We start from the raw sequence: 23,197 nt of genomic DNA on the forward strand, positions 1-23,197 counted from the left end.
ACACTAGGCCTAACTGTGAATATGATCAGATACAAATGCGGGAGGAGTCTTTAATGCCAGTTAACGGACATGGCTAATTATTTGCAACTTTCAACATTACATGCTAGCTACAAAACGTTTACCTGTACAAATAATTTGAGAATCAAAGTGAGAGAAATGGGAATTTTCAGTTTTTAGAGAGGGCGCTGTCATATCGGTCCTAACAATGATGAAGATAAGTCTCTGGATCCTTTTACGCGTTTAAAAAAGATATCATCTTCAATAATAACTAGAATAATAACATTTAGGGCGTGGCTGGACATCATCGTTCAGAAGGACGGATATATTGATATGTTCATATATGAATGAAACATAATTTATAATTGGTTACAGTGACCATGGCTATACGTACGAAAATGAACAAAACATTTATCACAGAGTACATTCGACCTAATGTGGGGGTATAGCTAAATAGATCAAAAGAGAATGAATATGTTCTTTTGATGCGATTTAAAGTTATAGTACATACAACAAGTATATATCTAGGTGTAATTCAGGATTTACCACACTCTTGACGATTTTGCTACGTTAAGGACCAAAATCAGTGTCAAGAATAAAAGAAATGATCAAAAGTATTAACAAAAAAATCATTATGATAACTGACGTTTTTGAAATAGTGATAATTGATTTATTAACAACAGTAAATATTCATTGAAATTAAAATGCGTATCATATATTCAATATATATTGTTATTCTTCTTCTTCTTCTTTATTTGAAATGGTTTCGATACCAGTTTCCTACAGAACCGCATTTATCAATTTTTGAGTCTTATGTTTCGTTTTCTTGACGGTAAATTGGATAGTGTGAAAAATGTCTATACAATTTGTTTATCATTATATCTCACTTTTTTTTTCATTAAAATAATACCATTTATTCATAAATTGCTAACAAATGATAGATGATTAGCCTAAAATGTATTGCAAGACCAAAGTTTTGAAGTTTTGAACCTAAAATGTTTAACCAGATAATTTTTTAATTGTAAATTTTGTTTAACGGTTTCCAGATAATCAGGGACAGCGTTGGTTAAGGTTTAAACCCATAATCCAGAACATTGGTTATCCTTGCATCTGCCCTTCATTTCTTGTATAACTAATTTTCCTCGCTTCGGACATTTCCTTCCATAATTATGTACCCATCGTCATCTTGTCTTCCTTTTGATGAGGTTGTAACTCCAATGGCTTCAACATGTGATGTAAGAAGCTGTTAAAGAAATTTAAAGGTCAAATAGTATTAAAACATTATTATACATTATATATATATATATATATATATATATATATATATATATATATATATATATATATATATATATATATATATATATATATAGATAGATAGATAGTTATATATAGTTATAAAGTTATATATAAATATATATAGTTATATATATACAGTTATATATAGTAATATATATAGTTTTATACATATAGTTATCTATATATAAATATTTATATCTATAGTTATGTAGTTAGTTATATAGTGGTAGTTTAATAGTTACAATATGTATTAAATGATTAGCATTGAAATCGGAATAAAAACGATGTATTTATCAAAATCAACATGCGAAGAGAACTACTGCTATAGTAAGGTACTTTTATGCACTCTTCAGCTAACAATAAGAATTCAATAACGACTGAGAAAGAGTTATGTCATATAAAATGAACCTGAACTTCTTCTTTCCAGTTTAATAGTGCTTGGCGGAGATCGCTAAGAGGCGGCCGATCATGTGGGTTTTCTGATTGACAATTCTTGAAACAGTTTTGGCTACAAAAATAGTAGAAACAAAACTGACGTTGCCGTTGTCTTCATTTTCTTCTTAAATTGTACGTTTACCATGAGCATATACTGCGGTGGTGTTAAGCGTTATATATATATATATATATATATATATATAGTATATATGATATATATTAATAAAAATATTTGGTAACATATGCCTGCTATGATGATCAAACCATCATAAAGCGCACATGTTGCTCTTGTTTCTTACGAGTAGATTCCTCACTAATTACTAAGATGGTCCATATTTTACATCACTGGACTTGCATTGAGAATTTATTCCTTTTTCATATTTAGAGAAGAATCCAGCTTTTTCTACAAGTTAGAAATTCCAGTACTCTATCTCAGCCGAATAAGTAATACATACACATAACTCGGGCATTGTATGAGTGTTTCGGGCGCCATGGCTTCTTCCGTACCACTGATATCTGGAATGATTGGAAATAATGATATATCAGGAAAGTGTGAGATATTTTGAGTAGTTATATTGAATAGCAGGAAATGTATAAGGAGTCTATGTAAGTGTCGTTACTAATCAATATTCCTTTATCGACTGCAGCTTAATTGGCATATCACTTCAAATTACATACCATACTTAATATATTTGCGTTCAACATAAGAATCAGTGTGCTATCCTGTGATACAAAGTAAGCTTAATATGGAATATGTTGAATTTAGCTACATATTATCAATTGTAGCGTTTGCTTGGTAAATATTTCTAGCCAACCGAATTTCTCGCAGAAAACGGAGAAAAAAGGTATTACCAAACGTCATGAGTTTCAGAACGCACATCGCAACAGACCATGAGTCACTTGCCCATGTGTATTCATTTCGAGCTTCTGCCTCAGGAGGAAGAGGTGATCTTATATCCTAGACAGAACGTGAACGAATGCAATTGATAAGAGGATTTCAATGAAATCGAGCATATCTGTCTGTTGATTATAGTGAAAACAGGTACTGTTGTCTAATAAAATGGTTATATTTCGTTCCTTAATGGATAACCGCGTACGTTTCTTCTTATGTTATACCGGGTAACAAATTAGATTGTTTCTAAATGGTCATGAAATAGTGACCTGTTTTTAAATAGATAACAGGTATTAACGATTTAAATAAAATCAATTGACTCCTGGATAAAATCTGCTGAGGATATGGTCTACGCAGAGATGTTATTCATTCAGTGTGTTATTTTAATAAAAAATACATGATATGGAGGTATCGAGATAACACTATCGTCGAATATAAGTACTCTGCAATAAACCCATGATTTGTACTTTAATATACTAGTTTCTCACGTACCGTAAAATTTGACTTTTCAGCTTTCAACAAAATCAATCAGTTTGGAATGTTATAGTTACTGTGAATACCTTCTTAATTATCGAAACATACTTTTCCTTTGATGCAGATGACATGTTTCCGGGCATCTTCTTTCAGACAGAAGTCGTACAACTTGCAGCAGCCATTTTCAGTGAAGAGAATTCTTCTCGTAGAAATACCCGGATGTAAAAACTGATAATTGTAATAATATATAATTTATGATAGGCAATACACAGTGACTGAAAGCATAACATACATTAAACTGAATATGTACCAACGTGGCTACCACATGATCAACAATTTCTGCTTAAAGGTGTTTTTTTCTAAACGAATTTTCTTCTTGCTCATCTGCTTTCAGATTTTCCCGCGAACAGAAACTTCCCATTAGTATCAAATGTGCACCGACGTAAAGAATATCCACATGGTGTATTTTAGGTTTTCACGAGACACCGTAAAACATATAACGTGCCAATTAACTGCCTACAATTCTTCAAATCTGCATTTTTATTTGCTATCGTATATCGACTTATTTTACTTATTCTCATTTGATATATTGTTCATCAATTTTATAAATGAATCTTAAATGATGTACCAATACGAATGGTGGAAATATCAAATAAATGCATACCCCATAAGTTACGATGAATTCCATTCCCTTTAAAATTTGCAATCCGATGTCAAACAATTCAGAAGAGGCAAACTCGGCATTAATTCCTCTGTAATCGTGACCATGAATGACAAGATTCTCATGTAATGATCCAACTGGAATATATTCTTGCAATAGATAAATGTTTTCTGTAGGAAAATTAGGTCGTTCAATTACAAAACATGTGAATGTCTTTTTCAGCAGGCAGTGATGAAAATACAAGCCAGAAAAAAAGCACATCAAGTGATCACTTTTATACTAAAATTAATCGATATGAAACGCCGCGTCTTCACAATATTAGGCGTAATGCAATTCATCAGACTGGGAACTAAGGACGTATTTAAAAAATTTCATTCTAGATTTTCCGTATACCAGCAAATTATTGAGGCATGAATTTCAAAAAAGTTGTTGTGTCGTTTAAAAAAAATCGTTTAAATTTTTTGCTTTCTGTTTTAAAATTTTGGTTTTTGGTTTTAAATTTTGGGGGTTTATATATTTTTTGGCATGCCTTCGTTTTTCTTTCGTAGAATTGTAAACTTGTTCTCGGAAATTTTTTGATTTAGATTCCCGGAGTGCCAAGCATTTGGAAAAGGGAAATGGAAAACGATATTATGTTATTATGTTATTCCTGGCGGGGAATGGTTTCCAGAGAAAGAGAACGACCAAAAGGTACAAATGTACCAGAATTGCCCCTATGTTGCTAGTGTTAGCAGTACTTGCATCGGCGTAACTGCCAGTGTCGGCCACGGATGCGGTCAAGCTCTAACTGACGTTGCCCCAGTTCCTCCACTGTGTCGAATTGATAGCAGTCAAATCCAAATGCATCTATGTTCTCTTCTCTTTTTTTTTTAAATCCCAACACTGTTTCGTAAGAAACATTTGACTAGATATTGCCGAAAACGATAGTTACCGAAAACGGTGCGTAGGATATGTTAAATAGAATTCAATGTCGTGTAATAATAGCAGTCGCAAAGCCCTCGATATTTAAAAATAATAATTTACGCAAGATTTATTGTAAACACTTTTTAGAATTTTTTATAAATGGTAAAAACACGTTTTATCTATCATAATACATTTGTTTCTTATGCTTGTGCAAATTTAATTATTGTTGAAATTGGCAACTCTTTTCTGTTAAAATGTGATATGCGGGCTCGCGTATTTTTTTTCCTAGGAGGGTTAGGGGCAATTATCATATATAGGCGTATCCAAACCCTCGCGCATGCGTGTTACTCATACACACGCGTTACTCATTGATCGCTGTAATACACGTGTGGGCACTGTGTACGCTGTACAAAGCAGTAGATCTCCGCTGTACAGTTTTACACGTAATTCAGTTTGCTTTTTGGCCAAGGATTATCAAGTGAGAATTGAATAATATAAGTGATGGGACGCAGGCTAAAGAAATACAAATTAAAGCGCGATCAAATCGTCACTTCAATTAGGCCCTATTAATTTTCTGGAGGTGTTGTGGCTAATGTAGGTGACTTAATAGTTTGCGGCTGGTGATTTAATATCTGATAGTAATATCTGATAGAACTAATAGTTCATAAAAGCAGGCTTAATTTTGTATGTAGGCCTACTATATTAGTATCGTGTATAGAATTTTAAAGTTTACCGTAACATTAAAGTTTACCGTGAAGCTAGAAATGCATGTAATGTAGGCTAGCAGATTAACATTAACCAAACCATTAAATTAATGTCCGTCGCGCACATTGATGACAACATATCAAATCCGTACATTGTGTCTAAAATCTGGGTGCCAGTCGAACAGGTCTCCATCGCTGCATGAACGCATATGCAAAACTTGAATCGCGTCGCACACACTGTATGTACTACTACTAGCCATAAAACTTTTTACGAGTAACACGCATGCGCGAGGTTCTTTATACGCCTATATATGATAATTGCCGCTAACCCTCATAGGAAAAAAATATGCATGCGGCTCGCTTACGGCACGAAAAGTCGAAATTCACGCCAAAATGGCGAATGCCATGGGTGACATTTTAATCGATTGTTAAGGTTGAAATTGTTTTTTCAAGCATTCGTGTTTTTTACTGTCGAAATGAGCGTACGGCAAATCGGTGTACTCAAATCAGAAAAGGCTAGGGTTTATTTCTCCTTTGATAAACCAGAATACACTCTGCAACAGAAACAACATCTTAAATAAGATCAATTGAGAGGTTGCTGTTATTGACAGTGTAAAATGGAGCTTCGCTTATCAATATCTGTCGTGTTTTACCTCTGTCTGTTAAAATGCCTTCGGCCTCGACCACATTCATATGCTTGGGAAGTTCCATCAGTTTTTGCAAGAAAACGTCCCATTGAAATTCAGTTTTCATATCTTTGTCCTCTGTTGAGAGATATATTTAGAAATGTTTTAATTGTAGCTTCTTTTTTTCAACGGTATAATGGCGGAACACACGGCGGAACACAAGCCTTACACGGGTTTAAATTTACAGGCGTCAATCATATATAGATATATTAGGTATACTTCAGTTTCCCGTCTTTGACCTGTGACGGCCCATTGTTGTTTTTTTACGAGAGGTGGTTTGTGAGCTTGAATTACTCTGAATTGCCTGTCAATTCGTAGTTACCATTATTGCGATTACCTTGAAATGTTACTTTTGGTGACAATAGTTTCATTTCGCTTTATTGAAGAATTGGACTATTGATTTTCAGACAAATATTGTTTCTTTTTAAAAAAAATTCAAACTGTATTATGTCAAATAAATCATTTTCAATGCATATTTGAAGCTGTCAGCTTGCATTTCTCCCCGTTCAGAATAGATACGTAAACGCACTTTTTCTTTCCTTTTGATTCTTCTATTGTCCCTAGCCACCTTGTCAAAAATAGCCCTTTCTTTAGTTGAGCAACGAAACAAACTTCTCTCTTTGTGAAAATACGCGTCATTTGTAGACTGTCCTTTGGCCTGGAATAGTAAACTGAAAATTGCATGGAGAAGACAATAGAAACAAAGTGACGAGAATTTTTTTTTTTCATAAGTGTTGGTTACTATCTCTCTCTCTTCACCTTCCTCTCTCACAGATCTCTAGTTGCTGCATTGAGAGTCATATTGTCCACTGAAAGTAAAACAGCATAATTTCTACGTATGTGGACGAGGCGGTTTAACTCAATAAAATGTCCGAACAGGCCTTTTCTGTCAGTTTTGTGCAGTGATATATTTGTTGTTACCACTTGAATTAATATATCGTTAACAGATCATACCTTGTATTGTCTCTGCAGCCTCCTGTGGTATAGCTGGTAAAACCATGCTATCAAAATAACAAAATATATATATGAAAAACACTTTTTACATGAAACGTGTTCTATATTTGAATGGAATAGAAACATAATAAATTATGGTTTTACTTATAGTATGTAGAATCCATTGATTTATGATGCGTTAAAAGCAATTACCCAAAATACATTTAGCTTACCTTTGAACTTTTTCGTGTTTTCGTTGTTGCTGCCCATGCTGATGTCGTACTCCTTCTTCCGAATCTTATAAAATGTAAATATTGAAACTATTATATCACTGTACAAATATCATGCGCTTATTCCTTTTTAGATTACATGACATTCACACTTAACATTTTGAATGTCTGCAATGCTGTTTTCATAGAATACTGGTAACGGTACCTTGACTTATGTTTGGCAACGGTAAATGGTGCTAAAGGTAGAAATAGTCGCTGTAAGGAATGTTTAATACGTAACGTTTAAAACTGGAAACAGATGGCGACAGAGCTGATGATAATGGGTATGGTTGTCTCTTATGTTTGTCACTTGATGTTTAATCATCTCAGCGAGGAGATGTGTTCAGTCAGTAAGTTGCCAAGTTCTTCTAACAAAGTTATAGAACAACAAATGCTATGCAGCTATGAAGACATCAAGTGGTAACATCATTTTTCCCGTAAAGTACAAAACACACTTCTCAGATAAGGTCATGTGTAGTATCTGTTCCCTTTCGAGGGGAATGGTGATGCACAACCGACGATGATCACATAGTCACAGTCCCGATGTAAGGGAACTGGGGTTGGAAGCGGATCAGTCGTTTGGTAGTTTGGTTTTGTGCCCAGGTTCTTTCCTGGCGACTTTTCCTTTCCAAAACAAACTTTATAGTTTAAAAAAAGATAATTATGTTGGTTAAACCAGCCAACCAGATAGCCATGGAATGGTATTTTACTTATTAAAAACTTTCTTTTATTTTGATGTTTTCATTATGATGATGTTACCTTTCAATGAATGGGAATCCTGGTCTTTTTGTATGTCATCTTTTGTTCCACTCTTATTAATTGTACCGACTTCTCCACGTAGTACTTGCCTGGAAAAAGAAATAGTTATGCATACTAGACGAATTACACTAATATTTCCTCTATTTATTTGATACGTTAATATTTGGATATATATTTAATTACCTATTATTTACATACACAAACAGTGACAAATGTCATTAATGATACACAAAGTGTTATATTAAATAAGGTTATTGCGACTTTATCGTCACAAATTATTGCCAACAGGTGGGCAAACGTAATAATTATATTACAATGTTCGATGACAAAAGGCATTTTGCTGTTAATAATGTGTGTCAACTGTTTATTATTGATCAAGTATATTATGAATATAGAAACACACAATTATCTGGTAATTGCAGATTTGTAGACAAGATTTGAAGTTGATTTTTAAACATTTTGGCATTCCGAATCTTCTGGTAACATTCGAGCATAACACTTTCACGACAGGGGACGAAACGGCAAAATCGTAACCAAGTAGGCTAAACATTGAATTGGCGGGAGGTTGCTAATATAACGGTTTTTGTTTAAGTATCTGTAAATACGGTTGTATGTCACTGCACTTGTCACAGTAATACGTATTGAAAGTTACACATTAACATGTGAAGAGTTAAATTGTGACAATGAGTAACTTGATATAGTTTTATCCGTTTACTGCAACATTCAACATACCGTGATCTCAAATTTAACGGTGTCGCTGCGAGAGAAAAACACAATATATAAACAATGTTAGATCTGGCGAAACTTCATTCTCGTTTCTGAGCCCCAGATCCAATTTTCTTCTAAACTCATTAGCATAAATAGATATTACGCATTAATGTCATTATTAGAAGAGATTTACAAGTTGACTTAAATAAGAACTGTTAAGTATATTTTGTATAGATTTCTAGGGCAGGTGCATTTTTATATGCTTTGACGAACATGTAAAATTATTCGGTATTTTTGTAGCTTTAATAAATGTTCATTGTTAATTAATTTAAGGCCGCAAATTGTAAGTATATAACGCACATTATTCGGATATGGGCTGGCAATTAGGCTCAATTTTGAGAAGAAAACATCTCAGTTTGTCTGACAAGTGGCAACAAAGTTTGGTAAAAGATACGTGCTTTACCATGGTTCCTAAATATGTAGATTACGACAGCAACGACTACAATGCATACGATTGTAATGATAGTAAACAGAAAGGGCATTGCGTTCACTGTAGTTGAGGCACTCTCATTTTCTGGAAAAAGAAAGAATAAAACATGTCTCATATATGTTATTCCTTCTTGTTGGCAATTTTTTTAAATTATTTTCTGCTAAGTCTCTTATTCAATAATGTCTATTGTTGAAAAATAGGCATGATTCAACGTGAACGAAAGGAATTAAAAAAAAAAGTTAATATTGTTTGCAGAAAGCTGCAGAGTGGTTCTAAGTAATAAAATGGGTTATTTATTTAGTATATTTTCTCCTAGCTGTTCGAGTGGAAATACTCTTTATTTTAACGGTACCTCTAAAACACTACCTTTTACAACAACATATGTTTATATATCTAGTAGTATGTTCATTTAGAGGTAAATATTACTTTTAATTTAGTGTTTACTTCTGACAGAACAATTATTTCAGGAAAGGCTTACCATCCGTTACGATATCGGCTGTGACAACTTTACTTTGTAAACTTGTGTTTCCTTCACAGACGCATGAAATTCGGCCTTTTGGACCATCAAGGCTAATTTGTATATCACTTCTTTTGTCCAATAGACCAGTGTTACGTTCATTGGACTTTGATTTGAAGTGGTTCTCCGCTATAAATGTAAGTGAGCCATCCACCAGCCAATATAACTTGACAGCAGGCCTCGCACCGATTGCATGGCATGACAATGTGTATGTTCGACTTCTCTGCATCTCGATAACCGTCCAAATCGGTCTGCTCTTAATAGTCATTGTAACGTTAGGTACCACTTGTCAATTAAAATAGAAATGACAAAGGGTGATGTGAGATGTTTCATACTTCATCATATTCAAAATACAGTAAAAATTATATATGATACGCTGTTGTCTTGCAAACTAAACTAAACACATTCAACATACTCCTAAATAACTTACCTACCGTCAGTATTTCTGCACGAGATACTGTTAGGACACTGAAGTCTCCGAACACATTGCATTCTATAAGAGTAAGCACAGCGGTTGCGTGCAAGTTGATTATGACCTGAGAACCATTGGATGTGACTTCATTGCTTACTATATTAGTGCCATCACGACTCTTCTCCCACAAAGTAAACATTGATCTAGTTTCAAGTGATGTTTTTGTAATTCCAAGTCCTTCAGCGGTACACGTTATGACGTGATGAGAATCGTGTAAAGCGTAGACTGAGCCTTCTATAATGTTACCATTTTGGAAAGTGAGACTAACATTTGGATGTCCTACGTAGTTAGTGAGAAAAGTAGAAAAAGAGAAAAGACGTAAAATATTGATAAAGCTTAATGGTTGAAGCTAGAACGGTCCGAGACTTTTTAACATATTATACATTGAATCTCTCTCACAAATCTTGTCTACTGGTAACACATAGGGGTGCCAATTTCTTCACCATGTACATGCAAACAATTGAAGTCAGGTCTTATTAAACTACGTCCCCAAATCTTGTGTAATCTAAAAACATGTTCAAAAGTTACATTACATCAAATATCTCACAAAACATATATACACTTGTAACACATGGGGTCATGTGCTGTATAACTGCGTCTACAACTTAAGTAAGCTGAAAACATGTTTAAATGTAACATTTCAGAAAATGGAACTTCATACCACCGTTAATTTTGAGAAAAAAAACTAGGGTGATATTTTGCTTTAAGAGACATACCAAAGTTGCCAAATGAACTTATTTTTAAGAGTAGCTAAAAGTAACCCTAATCAGAAATATCAGTAATCACAAGGCATAGTTCTTTTCAAACAAAGTTTACTACTAAATAAATAACAATATAATTACCATCATCTACAAAACACATAATGATTCTGATATCTTAAGGTACAAGTAAGTTTAAATTTCAAATATAGCTATTCATGAAATAAGGCATTACTAATACGAGAATAATAACATTTTATACTTACCATTACTCTTCAGTTCAATTGATAGACTTACAAACTGCCCATTTTTGAAACTCTCTTGTGTCATACACTCGACGATCGTAGACTGGTCTTTTACCGTAAGAAGAAGATTGCTTTCAGAGTTGAAGGTACCATTTTCTCTTAGGTAGCTAAAATTATTAGTGTTTGCAACAGACTGCACGCCGTTGATACTCCAGACAAGATTACTCATTGGTTTTGATCCTTTCGCAGAACATGCCAACATGTACACGTGTCCAAATTCAACGGATGTAACGTCACCTGCGATGGTTCCATCTAGGCTTATTTCCAAATTTGGAGTTACTTGAGGTGAAAAGTAATATATAAAAATGCATAAAAGTGAACTACCCAAGACAATCATCCTCATCCACACTGTTTGAATCTTCTTCACGATTTTTCACAGCGTTAACATTGTATCAATCAAACTTCAAACTTATGTATATATTATAATATTATAATAAGAATTGTAGTAATTATTGTCTCTGAAAAGTTTAAGCGTCAAATAGTATGACTACTTTACACTTAATAATTACATTGATCTTGTTATCAGTTCATAGGACGATATTTTATTGAATATGAATCTGACCAACACAAGTTGAAGCACCTATTTCATATGTATAAACAGGCACCAGCTTTTATTAATGTTGCAAAAGGTTGTTTCAAAAGTTGGATTTATTCGTATTGTATCGTTCGACGTACCTCAATATGCGGGATTGTAGGGAGGACCTCTTCAAATTTTCAAGCAGAACTAACTTTGTCATAATATAAAGATCAATTCCTACAATCTACTTCTTAACTAAAATTATGCCAAAAAAAAAACATTACAAGGGTAACAGTAAAGCGAAATGAAGTATGGATATACATTTATCATGACATATGAAGCACTTACCGTGAACTTTGAGGAAGTAGGTGCTAACAACGGATCCACCGACTTTGCAAGTATAGTTACCTTCATCCTTTAATCCTACTCCATTAAATATAAGTGCGTAATTAGAAGAATTTAGACGCACTTTGTCGTCCAGCTTTGCGACAGGATCACCCGCAGCGAACAAATACATTTCTTCATTTTTTATCCACATAGAACTTTGGGTAAATGATGTGTTACATGGTAGTTGCAAATAATCCATTCGAAAACTCGTTACCGATTGTCCGTTACAAAGATTTCCTTCATTTGCTAGGAAAACTGCAAAGCCGAAAGTTAAAAGGGTTAAATATGTAGTAAGTATGTGACACTGGGAAACTCTTGTTCTCTTTATAACTCGTTTACCGCTAATAAAGGTATGACAAACGTTACCTGTCTGGAACAAGGTGATTACGAACGATACGTGAGACATCTTGCCCTTCATATTTCTTATACTTGGTAATTTCTTTGTCCTCGTCTTTCATTGCCTTGATGATGAATGGAGTAGCTGTATTTTATCTATAACTATCGTATCTAATACGATGTATAACTGAACATTGTTCGGAAGTAATTGTATGAAACCATCCTTTGTATGCATAAAGGTGAGAAAAAGTATGCAGTTCAACAACTTGTAGGTCTATTGTTCACTGGACTATACTTTTGCTTTCATTTGTATAAAAGATTAGTTCAATTTTAGATTTGCACGCGTAATACAAATTAGGCATTTGTTACAGCGTTAGCTTGGCATGATTTACGTAGTTCTTGAAACACAGTGGACATGCTTAATTAAATTTTAATTAAATTTTTGGTTTCGTGTTCACAATTAAAATGGAGACACATAAAAGGGGAACTCACGAGACACGGTGTGACTCTAAACCAGAGATGGTGAGGCATTCGTGTGGGTAAGTTGAGGTTCCAATATTTTGCCACGAGTGACAACTATGCACAAACTCCCATATGGATAATGTAAATATCAGTCACATGCCCATGAATTTAAAGGTAGCCTGGGTGAGGTAGAGTAGAAATTCCGAATTACACCCTGTTGATTTAATTAGGGGTATGAAAGACCTGTAGGTTAATCAGAAATTAGGTGTGTGGCTATGGGGACGTTGAATGGGGTCTGGGAGGTCTGGGGTCTGAAGTCGAGTTCAGTTTAACATATTCCATTTAAAATAAACCTCAAAGATTTACTCGTGAATGAGATTTTTAGTTTTCATCTTCCATCTTCTGTGCGGTAATTTAAACCAGAAAAAGTAAGCAACGTGTAAAAGCTTTATTTCAGGCAAATAATAATAATAACATTCTCCAGATCTTCTAGCAAAGCTTCCAGCAGGAATAAGAAGGGACAAAAGAGGGGGGAGGAGGAATTGGTCGAGGGAAAAAGTGAAATGTCGAAAGATAGCAGGGGCATGCGTTAATCTGTAAAGTTACATTGCTTGATTTGCTTGGATTAATTAACCTTATAATACTAATGGTGAGTTTATACACTCCTGAATATATACAGGCGTTAGTTGTATCGACGCAACGTGGATGCTAATTTATGTGTTCGTCAAATAGCAAAATGGGGAAATTAAAAAAAAGACTGGAGAAAATAAACTAACAAGTTTCACATTCTGTTCTTACATCTTTTATAGATCAAAGAAGCAATAACAAACCGATTTGAAAGACATTGATGGAGTCTAGCGTTGTATAAATAAAAGTGATTTGGTCACTCCATAAATACACGTATGCAACTGAAGCATAACATAAACTTTCTAAAAACAATTTTACATACTATATCAGCAATAAAATAATTAATTAAAGTATGGTTTTTTTATTTGAGTGATGTTTACATGTAAACTATATTAATTATTGGAATTTCCTGATCACATAACTTAACTAGTAAGTTACCCTTGTACTTGACCATATACACACTCACTCATTATCGTTAAGTTTTGAGTAACCAAAGTACACACATCATATTTTCGTCTTGGTAATTGCAGCATTTAAACAGAGAAAATATTCTGGTGATAACCTTACCATCTTATAAGCTATTCTTCCGTTTCTTAATTAAGAGCTTTTTACACCAAATAATGTTCATTTGGGAAGCCGTTTAGAAAAAAAAAATTCTTGTAACATTGCTCTAAGAAGTTGCAAGAAATATGCATTGAAACGTTCAACCATTTATTATGTACCAGCTTAATACTCTACTCCAATTTTAAATGTGAGAAAATATAATATTTAATCCGGTCGCCTCTATCTTCCTTTCAATAATTCATGCAATATTTCATGATAACTACTGCAGCAAGGGTATGCGTTTTTCAATTCATCTTAAAAAAATAATTTATTATGAACTGATTAAATGTCTGTTCATTCTTATGTGAATCATGGAGCTAGTGTTTGTCATAAATATTGCAAATATTTATGATCATTGTTATTTTGTTTTAGATAACTGAGTTGTAATGCTTCGATGGAACCAACTCATAAGAAATTAAAGCAGTAGATACATTGAAATTTGAAAATGAGTAACAGATACCACCATATAGGCGAATAACTCAATGTAGGGATTTAGAACATCAATAGTACTAAATTTCATACCATGACCACCAGACAATACAATGCATATTTTAATGGAAGTACATGCTAAATATTAATCTTCACCCTGTTTACGCTTCCATTATATTCTTATTTTTCTTTAGTTTCTACAATTTGTTTCTTTAAACGATACCTTTTGACAGCATCTAATTCTAACGACATTTAGACATAACATGGCTTTAACGAAGCAAATCAAACGACAGGTGAAATACAAAGCAAGGCAAACAGTTAAAAGGAGTGTCACATCCGTTATCCTTTGTCTTAAGGTTTCGTATATATGTAAGTAGTTGGATTCCTCAGTTGCTTTTTGTTCATTCTATTAGTAAGAAAGAGGTAAGCGTTGTTGAAAGAAATCTTAATATATGAGATATAAATATATATGAGACATAAAAATATATGACACATAGAAATAATTCAGAAAAACGTTTTTTTTTTGCTTGCTTGCTTGCTTCCGATGTTGTGTAAATATTAATACGGAAACTGGATTCGTTTAAAGAAGATCTCACTGCAAGAATACATACGGGTTCTTTTTATCGTCGTTATTTTTGGAAGTTTTGGCAAACAGCTCATCATGTCTTAAGAAAGATATGCTCCTTTACTAAAGAAGCATGGTTACATCGTTAGACCTTAAACTAGACAGTTGAGATTAGTGTAAATGACACCTCGGTGATTGGATTAGACGCCACGCTTAATGGAAAAGTCTGTCTTTCATCATTGATGTTGGTGTACCTTGCAATTCACCGCTATTTGGAATGATCTCTCTATAAATGAATGACATGTTCAGGTTAGGTTGTAATACTTTCAGGTTTCCTTTCCAATTAAACATCGTCTTAGAAGAGTGAAATAACTTACTTTTATATCTTTTGCATAATTTCCGAACACCTGTTTGAAAAGAATAATTATTGAACATAGTTAACACGACTGTTTAACGAGTCAATGAAAAAATCTGAACACGGCAAGAAAACCGAGTAATAAAGTTTAATGATATAAGTGACTTACCTATGGTAACTAGCATTGACGTTTCAATTACAACCATTGAACTGAGTGAAATAATTACTGCTGTGACTAAATACGTTCCTTCTCCGTCTCGTGTGCGATCCACGCATTCAGTTTCTATATTGAGAGATGCATGAAAACCTGCTGTTTAACACTTTTAGCTCAAAATGATCACAAATGTTTTAAATAATGTTTGTGAAGTCAAATATTAAATGTATACTTAACACTTTTGTCGCAACCAATGATTGGATGTCGTCTGGAAAGAATCGCATAACACTCGATTAGAACGACTTGTCTTATTTAATCCGTCTGTCTGACTATTTCAAACAAAGCCAAAAGTATACCACAATCTTTATAAAAATATCTCAATTTCTTTATAATCCTTGACATGGTTGTTTAAACAGTTACTCTAAAAATCCGTTGGTGAGTAGTACGATGTGAATTTAGAATTTCATTTGTTCTCTTTCGTTATAGTAATATCTTGTGTCGTTTTTAAAATTATGAGCATTACGTTGTTTGGCTCATATTCAATAATTATATTGATCTCTCCATATTGACATTGATATTGTTGTATTTTGAACAATGGTTTTGTAATTGGAATGATCTATCTTTACTTGGGAGACGAAATACGCACAGAACATCATTTCTTGTTACCTGAGTTTATGAAATACAGATATCATACCTAAATTAATTTTTACTTCTTTCGAATACTGAAAAATCTTCGAGGTAGGCCCAAGTGCTTCACATGTTAAGACAACTTCTTCGTCGCAAAATGTCGTTCCTGTAATCAAATAATCAACTTTTGATGTAATGTCAAATATGTCGCCACGACTGGAGACAGTTTCCTGGTAGTTTTCTAGCTTTATCGGAAGGTCTTCATTGAAATACCACGTAATATTCATTAAAGGCCTAACTCCGAAGACGGAACATTCCAGGGAAGCAGCAGTTCTTGTAACAGTACACTCAACATTACTTTCGCATCCTTTGATTAACACATAAGGAGGAGTTGGTGGAACTGAGGAAGAAAAAATTCCATAATACAAATTGATATACCATAATTAACGAAATGTTTATTACGTCAGGCCTGTTATAGCATAATCTTATCAACACCACTTACAAATCACTCCTTTGTAAACCTAAATAAGCAAACCCATGTCTATAGTATAGCATTCGCTAGCGGTACAAGAAGCAGTGTTTGAACTTGGTCAGGATATTAGCCAGTCTGAAAACAATTTGATTTACATTTCAATCTACTAGTAACGGCTTCTATTACTTTTCACTCGTCATAAACCTTCTCTCTCGGTATGCGTGTTCTTAATTTCTACCGTCTAGCCTTTCTATACCCTTCCTCCACATTTGCTGTTCTCCCTTCCCAATCCCCCTCTTTTCAGAACACAATCAGACATTAATGTTAAATTTAAAATAATGATAATACAAGCATACCAGCATCAGGATATATTATCCCATTAAACAGACATGTTGAATGGACCAGGGAGTTGTTTCCATGACAACTCCCTGAATAAACTTTGAGACAATAAATAGCGGGCTATACGGAAAACTCGTCATTGAATCGACTCATTATGTAATGATATGTTATATTTAACGTTTTTCTTATCTAGAAGCTTTAATTACCGAGAACTTCCAGATAAACGCCTTTCATCTTTATAGTTGTTCCTTCCGAGTACAGACAGATGTATAAGCCTTCGTGTGTTACTTTAACTGACGAAAAAACCATATCACCAGCATTTGTGAACGAGATATCATTGTAAAGTTTGTTCTTTATCACACTTCCAAAGGCATGCAGTCCGAGAAATGTAGCTGTCCCATCTTTTACTTTTTTCCAAAGATAAAGTTGATAGCTATGTCCGCATCGCAATTTATGAGGTTTGTCTATTTCTACTGTTGTATTTTCCGCAATATAAAGCGATTTAAATGAGTCATAATCGGAAAAATCAACAACAATTTCGATCTTTCTTGTATCATCTGGATGGACCCAGTAAGTCTTACATACCCAAATAGAAAGCAGGTTGCCTTCTGGGGGCGTTTACTCCAACGTTGCTATAGAGTTAAATGTACCGTTTGCGTTTTCCACTATTTCTGTTTGAACAGATGGCATGTGGCTATATGCTAATTTCGGCTGCCACAAAATATGTCTGGCGGGTTTTGTTCCATTAAAGAAGCAATTTAATTGTGTTGTTTCTGTTGAATGTTGATAACAGACTGGACCACTGCATGTTCCAATGAAAGACTGGCTCGCAGGGGATTCAACTGTAAAAACAAAAATTAAATCGAATTTTATAAGTGCGAAACTTTTAGTATGGCTGCTACCTTATTAATACACGATGGTTATCAGAATCATTACAGAATGTCTTTATTAGAAGAGGGAAGCAGCGACCGCGCGGAATGAACCGAGCCAATATGTGACCACTACACCTGATGTCAGTCCGACCGACTTGTAAGTGATGGCTTAGAATCTGTTTGGGTTGAACGGCTTATTAGCGATATATGATGTATCAAAATCCATTCTCATATATAACTTTAAAAAATATGTAATATAAAAGATAATTATTATTCAATATAAAAGTAGAAACATTTTTCTTAAGGTCGGTTTACATGGACATGAAGTATATCTATTGAAATGTACAAACAGATACACTATACACCGTAACTCACACAATTACCCTGAATTTTCATGTCTTGGATAACTGACATTGTAATATACTCACTGAGATTAGATTAAATATTTAAAATATTAATACAAACTCATTCTACTCACCTAAAACAACGACTGATGACGTATAAACCTTAACATCGTCATTTTCGTCAATACAAATAACTTTGAATGACTTTTCATGTTCAAGAGTGACCTTCTTTATAATAAGTGAGCCGTTTGTCATGACGTCATAACCTCCTTTGATGTAACCTTCTCCTGGTGTTCTCCCGCTCATAGAATCATATCGTACAACGGGTAGGCCAGTATTGTTCTTGAACACATCATCATACCAGAATACTGCTTTGAAGGATGGTGGAAACGTCCAATGAATGATGCCTTGGTCGGAATTAATCTTCACATATTCAGGCGATTTACAGCCGAATACACGTACATCTATTGGAAAGAATGATAAATATAATTAATCATGGTTCTGACGTCATTTCTTGTTGTTCAATTGATAGCTGTCTGTCCAGGTGTCTCGTTTAATATATTTCTCTTGTCTATGATGTATGTGATCTCTTACACTTTGTATTTAACAAAGAGGTCCCTATGTTTTAAGTATCAAATTTAAAATTCTAACATTGATGATATGAAAAATGTTTTCCTTACATATAAGATAAACACATACGCAAAAGCACCAGACATCGTTCACTAGAACTAGCAGAAAACTAGTGTACAACAAACGTTAACATTCTTAATATCAGCAGTTCGAAGAACTTATCATATATATATCACTGTATAGCCAAATATCTCCAATCAAACTAGCCGTTTTTATCAAGTGTACAATGAAAACGATTTACCTGCTGCAAACGGTTCCTCGTAAACGTTGGTAATGTCTTGTCCACTGGATACGAGGATCAGCAGGGCGTATACTACTACTAGAAGAATCATTTCATCTAAATTAAAAGAGCAAGAACTGTATGACATGTTAATTTCGGGGGGAAAAATTTCCGTTAAGGAAAACTTAGCTATACAGTTGTTGACAGTTCTAATTGGAGACAATGTTATGCTTGTCTGTTAAATGATTCTGCGTGCGCAGTAATGTTATAGAAACTATCATATGAACCGTGTTAGATGGCTTCATATATTCTTCAGAAAATATATATTTCATTTACCCCCAAAGATACTTGTCATGGCAATTCAGGGAGTACAGTATACTTCCACTAAAAAACATGACTTTTTACTCAATTGAAAATGTGAAGATACTTCATTGCTCTGATGTATGGTAACGTGTAACAACAAAATAATCCATGTGTCATTTAGACTTTCCGCGGACTTTTATTATTGCAGCGTGATGTTGTACACGAACATACAACGAACACTGCATGGACCTATTTGGTCGTGACTAAGTTTTATCTGACTTTAATAGTTTTCATAAATAAAATGAAACTTGCGTCGACCAACATAATCTCCATACAAATGGGGATATTTCTTGAATAACTTCACCACTGATATGCTTCTATTCCTTAAATTCATATGTGTCTTCAATAAATAGCTCATCTCCAAAAGAAAACCTGAGAGGATGTCTTATGCAAAAAAGAAGGACAGCTCATTTGTACTATGAAATGATAACGCACAAGCTAAAATTATTACATTTCAAAACTGACACGCACCATTTGAAGACCTAATTTAACATGTTAATTTAACATGTATGATTAGGAACTATATGATAACTAAACTTAAACATTAATCAGTTCCTAATGGAATACATTAGATAAATGATAAGCACTGTCCCTTGGCCTACCCCGTTTCTTCTCCACTCCCTCCTACCTCTCCGCCACTTAAAACACGCGATTATTACCACATGAATTGAATACGCGATTATTACTACACACCTAAGTAATAATAATTATATTGTAATGCCAATACCACATGAAAGCTGATATGTTCCAAAACAGTGAGGCTCCGTTCATATGAACAGCACTTGCGTTGAAATGACTTAGGCAAAAAATAAACTGGCAATATAATAGAATATATAACACATATAATACATAATACTTTATATGTTTACCCGTTCGTTTGAGATACAACTTTTCAAAGCGTTAACTGGCACCTTTAAACATATCACTTGAACACAGGCATATCGCACGACTACAAAATCATCCGATCTGTTATTATATTACTGTATTTGTACTGTTATCGTCAATGTACACAAAACTACCAATCAATGTTAACGTTATCTTATTTACAAAGATATAACGTTGACACTTGATCAATATTTACTCTCAATTTTCTGACTTATCTGATTTAGTTTATTAGCGTTATGGTGAATTGGTTCGCAAACCATATTACATTCTAGATTTAAAATATATAGGATACCATTTATTATGTGTATACATGGTCGTTGATACAGACTATTGCTTTGCTGAGATCGACAACAGAGACTCACAAAGCAAGAGATCCTTAAGCATGGGACAATAAATGTGAGAGGAGGAATAAACCACCCACGAGAAAGTTTGATATTATATTTACACACATACAATGACATAAATGAGGGGCTATTTCTGACGAGGAAAGGGTGCAATATATTGACTTGGAGCACGGGATCGCCCGAGGTCAGGCACGAGTCCAGACTGAATAATAAATCCCCAAAGGTGTAATATTTCCATATATTTCTTTTTCTGTAATATTGATTGTCAAGAACACATCTTCATGTGCAAGAACATTTACTCGGCATTACTTTGGAATGTATGTAACAGTTCACAAGCACAGTAACACAATCATGCAAAGTAAACGTTCTCTGAAGTTAACAAACGTGGAATGTATCCTCTTTCCTTCATTATCTTCTATTTGTTTACTGTGATCGTTTGGTCGAACAGAAAAAAACATTTTTACGCTATATCCTTAATCAAACGAGTGTGAAGTAAGTAGTTCCCTTTCAACGTGTTTTCTATTCAATAAAGGTTCCTTAATCTGCAAAAATAAAAGGTACCGAGAAAAAACGCGGTTGAAGAATCCATTTCCATTCGTTCTTATTCTTTTAATATTATATTGGTGGGTGTATAATACATGGAAACGTTGTGCTATTCCGTACTAAGTTCAATATGTGATTTATGTGGTTATCCTCCTCTCTCCTGCAATTATACTGTATTACTTTGGGGCACCTAGATCTAATATCTAGAAACGCCAAAAATAAACACTTTCATTAAGTATTTTTGTTGGACTGATTGTTAAAAATGAAAATAATATCGTTTGTCAATGGATATCCTCAAACGAGCAAAATACCATGTTGTTCTCTCACTCATAACGCTCTCATTGGACAAAACGAATGCGATTGCTTTGGGGCAACGGTTTTACATAAGATAATGTGTAAGCTTTACAACCATTTACAAACTGTGCCCACTGGTTGATTTATCGGAAATTAATTGACAAATCGCCACGCAACAGTGGTCAAAAAAGATCAAGAACAAGGTCTCAGCTCTCGGTATCGTGTTTGCTTAATTACATGCATCGACATTCTTAAAAATTTGTCAGAATTACTTTTAGTCAAGCTAATCTATCATACGAATTGTCTCCTATTAACTAGAAATCATTATAATGCAAAAAAAAATAGGAACATTGTACACGTACGAACATGTAGTGTACATTTAATCGCACATGACATGCTAACATTCTGACGTACGACCGTACGGCGAGTTTGCCGAATGTGAGTTCGGTTAGGCAGTATTTGAAATCACTGAAAATATAAAGAATGTCACTGTAAGACATGGTAGGTGACCTACTGATTTGGTTTAGAAAGGAAGTAGTGAATGAATTCCGCATCATACGATGAATATATCTTAGGCAGTGCTTACGTAGCCTAGCATTTTATTACAAAACGTAGCTGTAGACCTAACATTAGGCTTAGTAGTCGTGTAGTACTGGCAGTAATCATATTGCTATACAATCGCTAAAAATGAGTACCTTGTTGAAAATTAAGTTGAACACTTAGTCTACAAACATGTTAATTCACTATATGTTTTCTTTGATATATGCATTCATATCCATCCAGGATATAGGTATACAAAGACACAATTGAAATAGTTAAAGACGTATACATCAAAGAGTCAGAGTCAAATCTCATTCCCTGTTCACAGAAATATTGTTACTTATACCTGACTTTGTCCTGAGCGATCAGTATGTAAACAACATTTCATGAATTTTACCTGAATACTGTCAAAAAAAATAATTCAATATTGCTTTTTGTAAATTGACTGACTCAGAGCAAAGTGTTACTTACTACGAAGTTACTATAGAATATTTTTATAATTGTGATCGATCAGTTCAGCAACGGCATATAGCGGTTGAATAAGGCAACATTGTTAACCTTTGAGCTGCTTTATATACTACCGAAAGACAAATATTGAGATTTGACAAATACACTCATGCGAAGCTTAATTCCAGTCAACAATACATTCACAATTTTCTGAGATAATGCTTGCATAGTGGACAAACTATCATGTTTACGGAGGGTCCACAAGTTGGTTCCACGTCAGGGCCTGCACAATATTTGAAAGGTGAGGCGAGATAGATATGATTATGGGAATTATAAAGGAGTGACTGTTATGGTGTCATTGCAGCGACTGCTAAGTCAGAGAAGGGGGACTGGGGTCACCCCCTCCGTTCCCCTCCTTCTCTCTGGGGGAGACTAATTCCAATGCATCTTCCTTCTGGATTTCTTAACAGTATTACAGTATATTTTATTCACAATTGTACATCTTGCCACGATCGGTGCTGTAACTGATGGTATTAACTTATCCCTAATATTGTACAAGTTCTTCCTTCGTTGATATTCAAATCACTGCATAGTTTCGGAGGTGTGAATAGCGTTAATATCTATACAAAGATACTGATAT

The 23,197-nt window shown here is 34.1% G+C and overlaps 1 protein-coding gene across 8 annotated transcripts; it reads right to left on the reverse strand.

Moving 5' to 3' along the window:
- Positions 1 to 45: 45 nt before the first annotated feature.
- Positions 46 to 22,613, reverse strand: LOC139977039 (uncharacterized). 8 transcript variants are annotated; one of them, XM_071986004.1, is made up of 25 exons: positions 22,457 to 22,596; positions 19,163 to 19,258; positions 18,426 to 18,755; positions 17,282 to 17,917; positions 16,332 to 16,664; positions 15,653 to 15,766; positions 15,506 to 15,535; positions 12,473 to 14,969; positions 12,068 to 12,361; positions 11,164 to 11,481; positions 10,158 to 10,478; positions 9,689 to 10,012; positions 9,184 to 9,294; positions 8,745 to 8,769; positions 8,013 to 8,101; positions 7,218 to 7,281; positions 7,006 to 7,052; positions 6,555 to 6,722; positions 6,019 to 6,129; positions 3,762 to 3,928; positions 3,206 to 3,325; positions 2,584 to 2,689; positions 2,187 to 2,247; positions 1,705 to 1,804; positions 46 to 1,240 (listed from the first exon to the last, which is right to left on the reverse strand). In XM_071986004.1, the coding sequence occupies exons 8-25, from the start codon at positions 12,522 to 12,524 to the stop codon at positions 1,130 to 1,132; spliced, it is 2,589 nt and encodes an 862-aa protein (XP_071842105.1). In that variant the 5' UTR covers positions 12,525 to 14,969; positions 15,506 to 15,535; positions 15,653 to 15,766; positions 16,332 to 16,664; positions 17,282 to 17,917; positions 18,426 to 18,755; positions 19,163 to 19,258; positions 22,457 to 22,596; the 3' UTR covers positions 46 to 1,129. The 8 variants fall into 8 exon arrangements, with proteins under 8 accessions (XP_071842105.1, XP_071842101.1, XP_071842100.1 ...); XM_071986000.1 differs by having other exon boundaries at positions 12,068 to 14,969; positions 22,582 to 22,613; XM_071985999.1 differs by having other exon boundaries at positions 12,068 to 14,969.
- Positions 22,614 to 23,197: the final 584 nt, after the last annotated feature.

The sequence above is a fragment of the Apostichopus japonicus genome, chromosome 12 (assembly GCF_037975245.1).
Source record: "Apostichopus japonicus isolate 1M-3 chromosome 12, ASM3797524v1, whole genome shotgun sequence".
NCBI lineage: Eukaryota > Metazoa > Echinodermata > Holothuroidea > Aspidochirotida > Stichopodidae > Apostichopus > Apostichopus japonicus.

Excerpts from the sequence above, each read along its gene's own strand:
- LOC139977039 (XM_071986000.1), bottom strand. The coding sequence starts at position 12,524 with ATGAAGGGCAAGATGTCTCACGTATCGTTCGTAATCACCTTGTTCCAG. Across the intron at positions 9,295-9,688 it reads AGCCGATATCGTAACGGATG|AAAATGAGAGTGCCTCAACT; the intron begins GTAAGCCTTTCC and ends TTCTTTTTCCAG. Across the intron at positions 8,770-9,183 it reads CTACATATTTAGGAACCATG|CGACACCGTTAAATTTGAGA; the intron begins GTAAAGCACGTA and ends TTTCTCTCGCAG.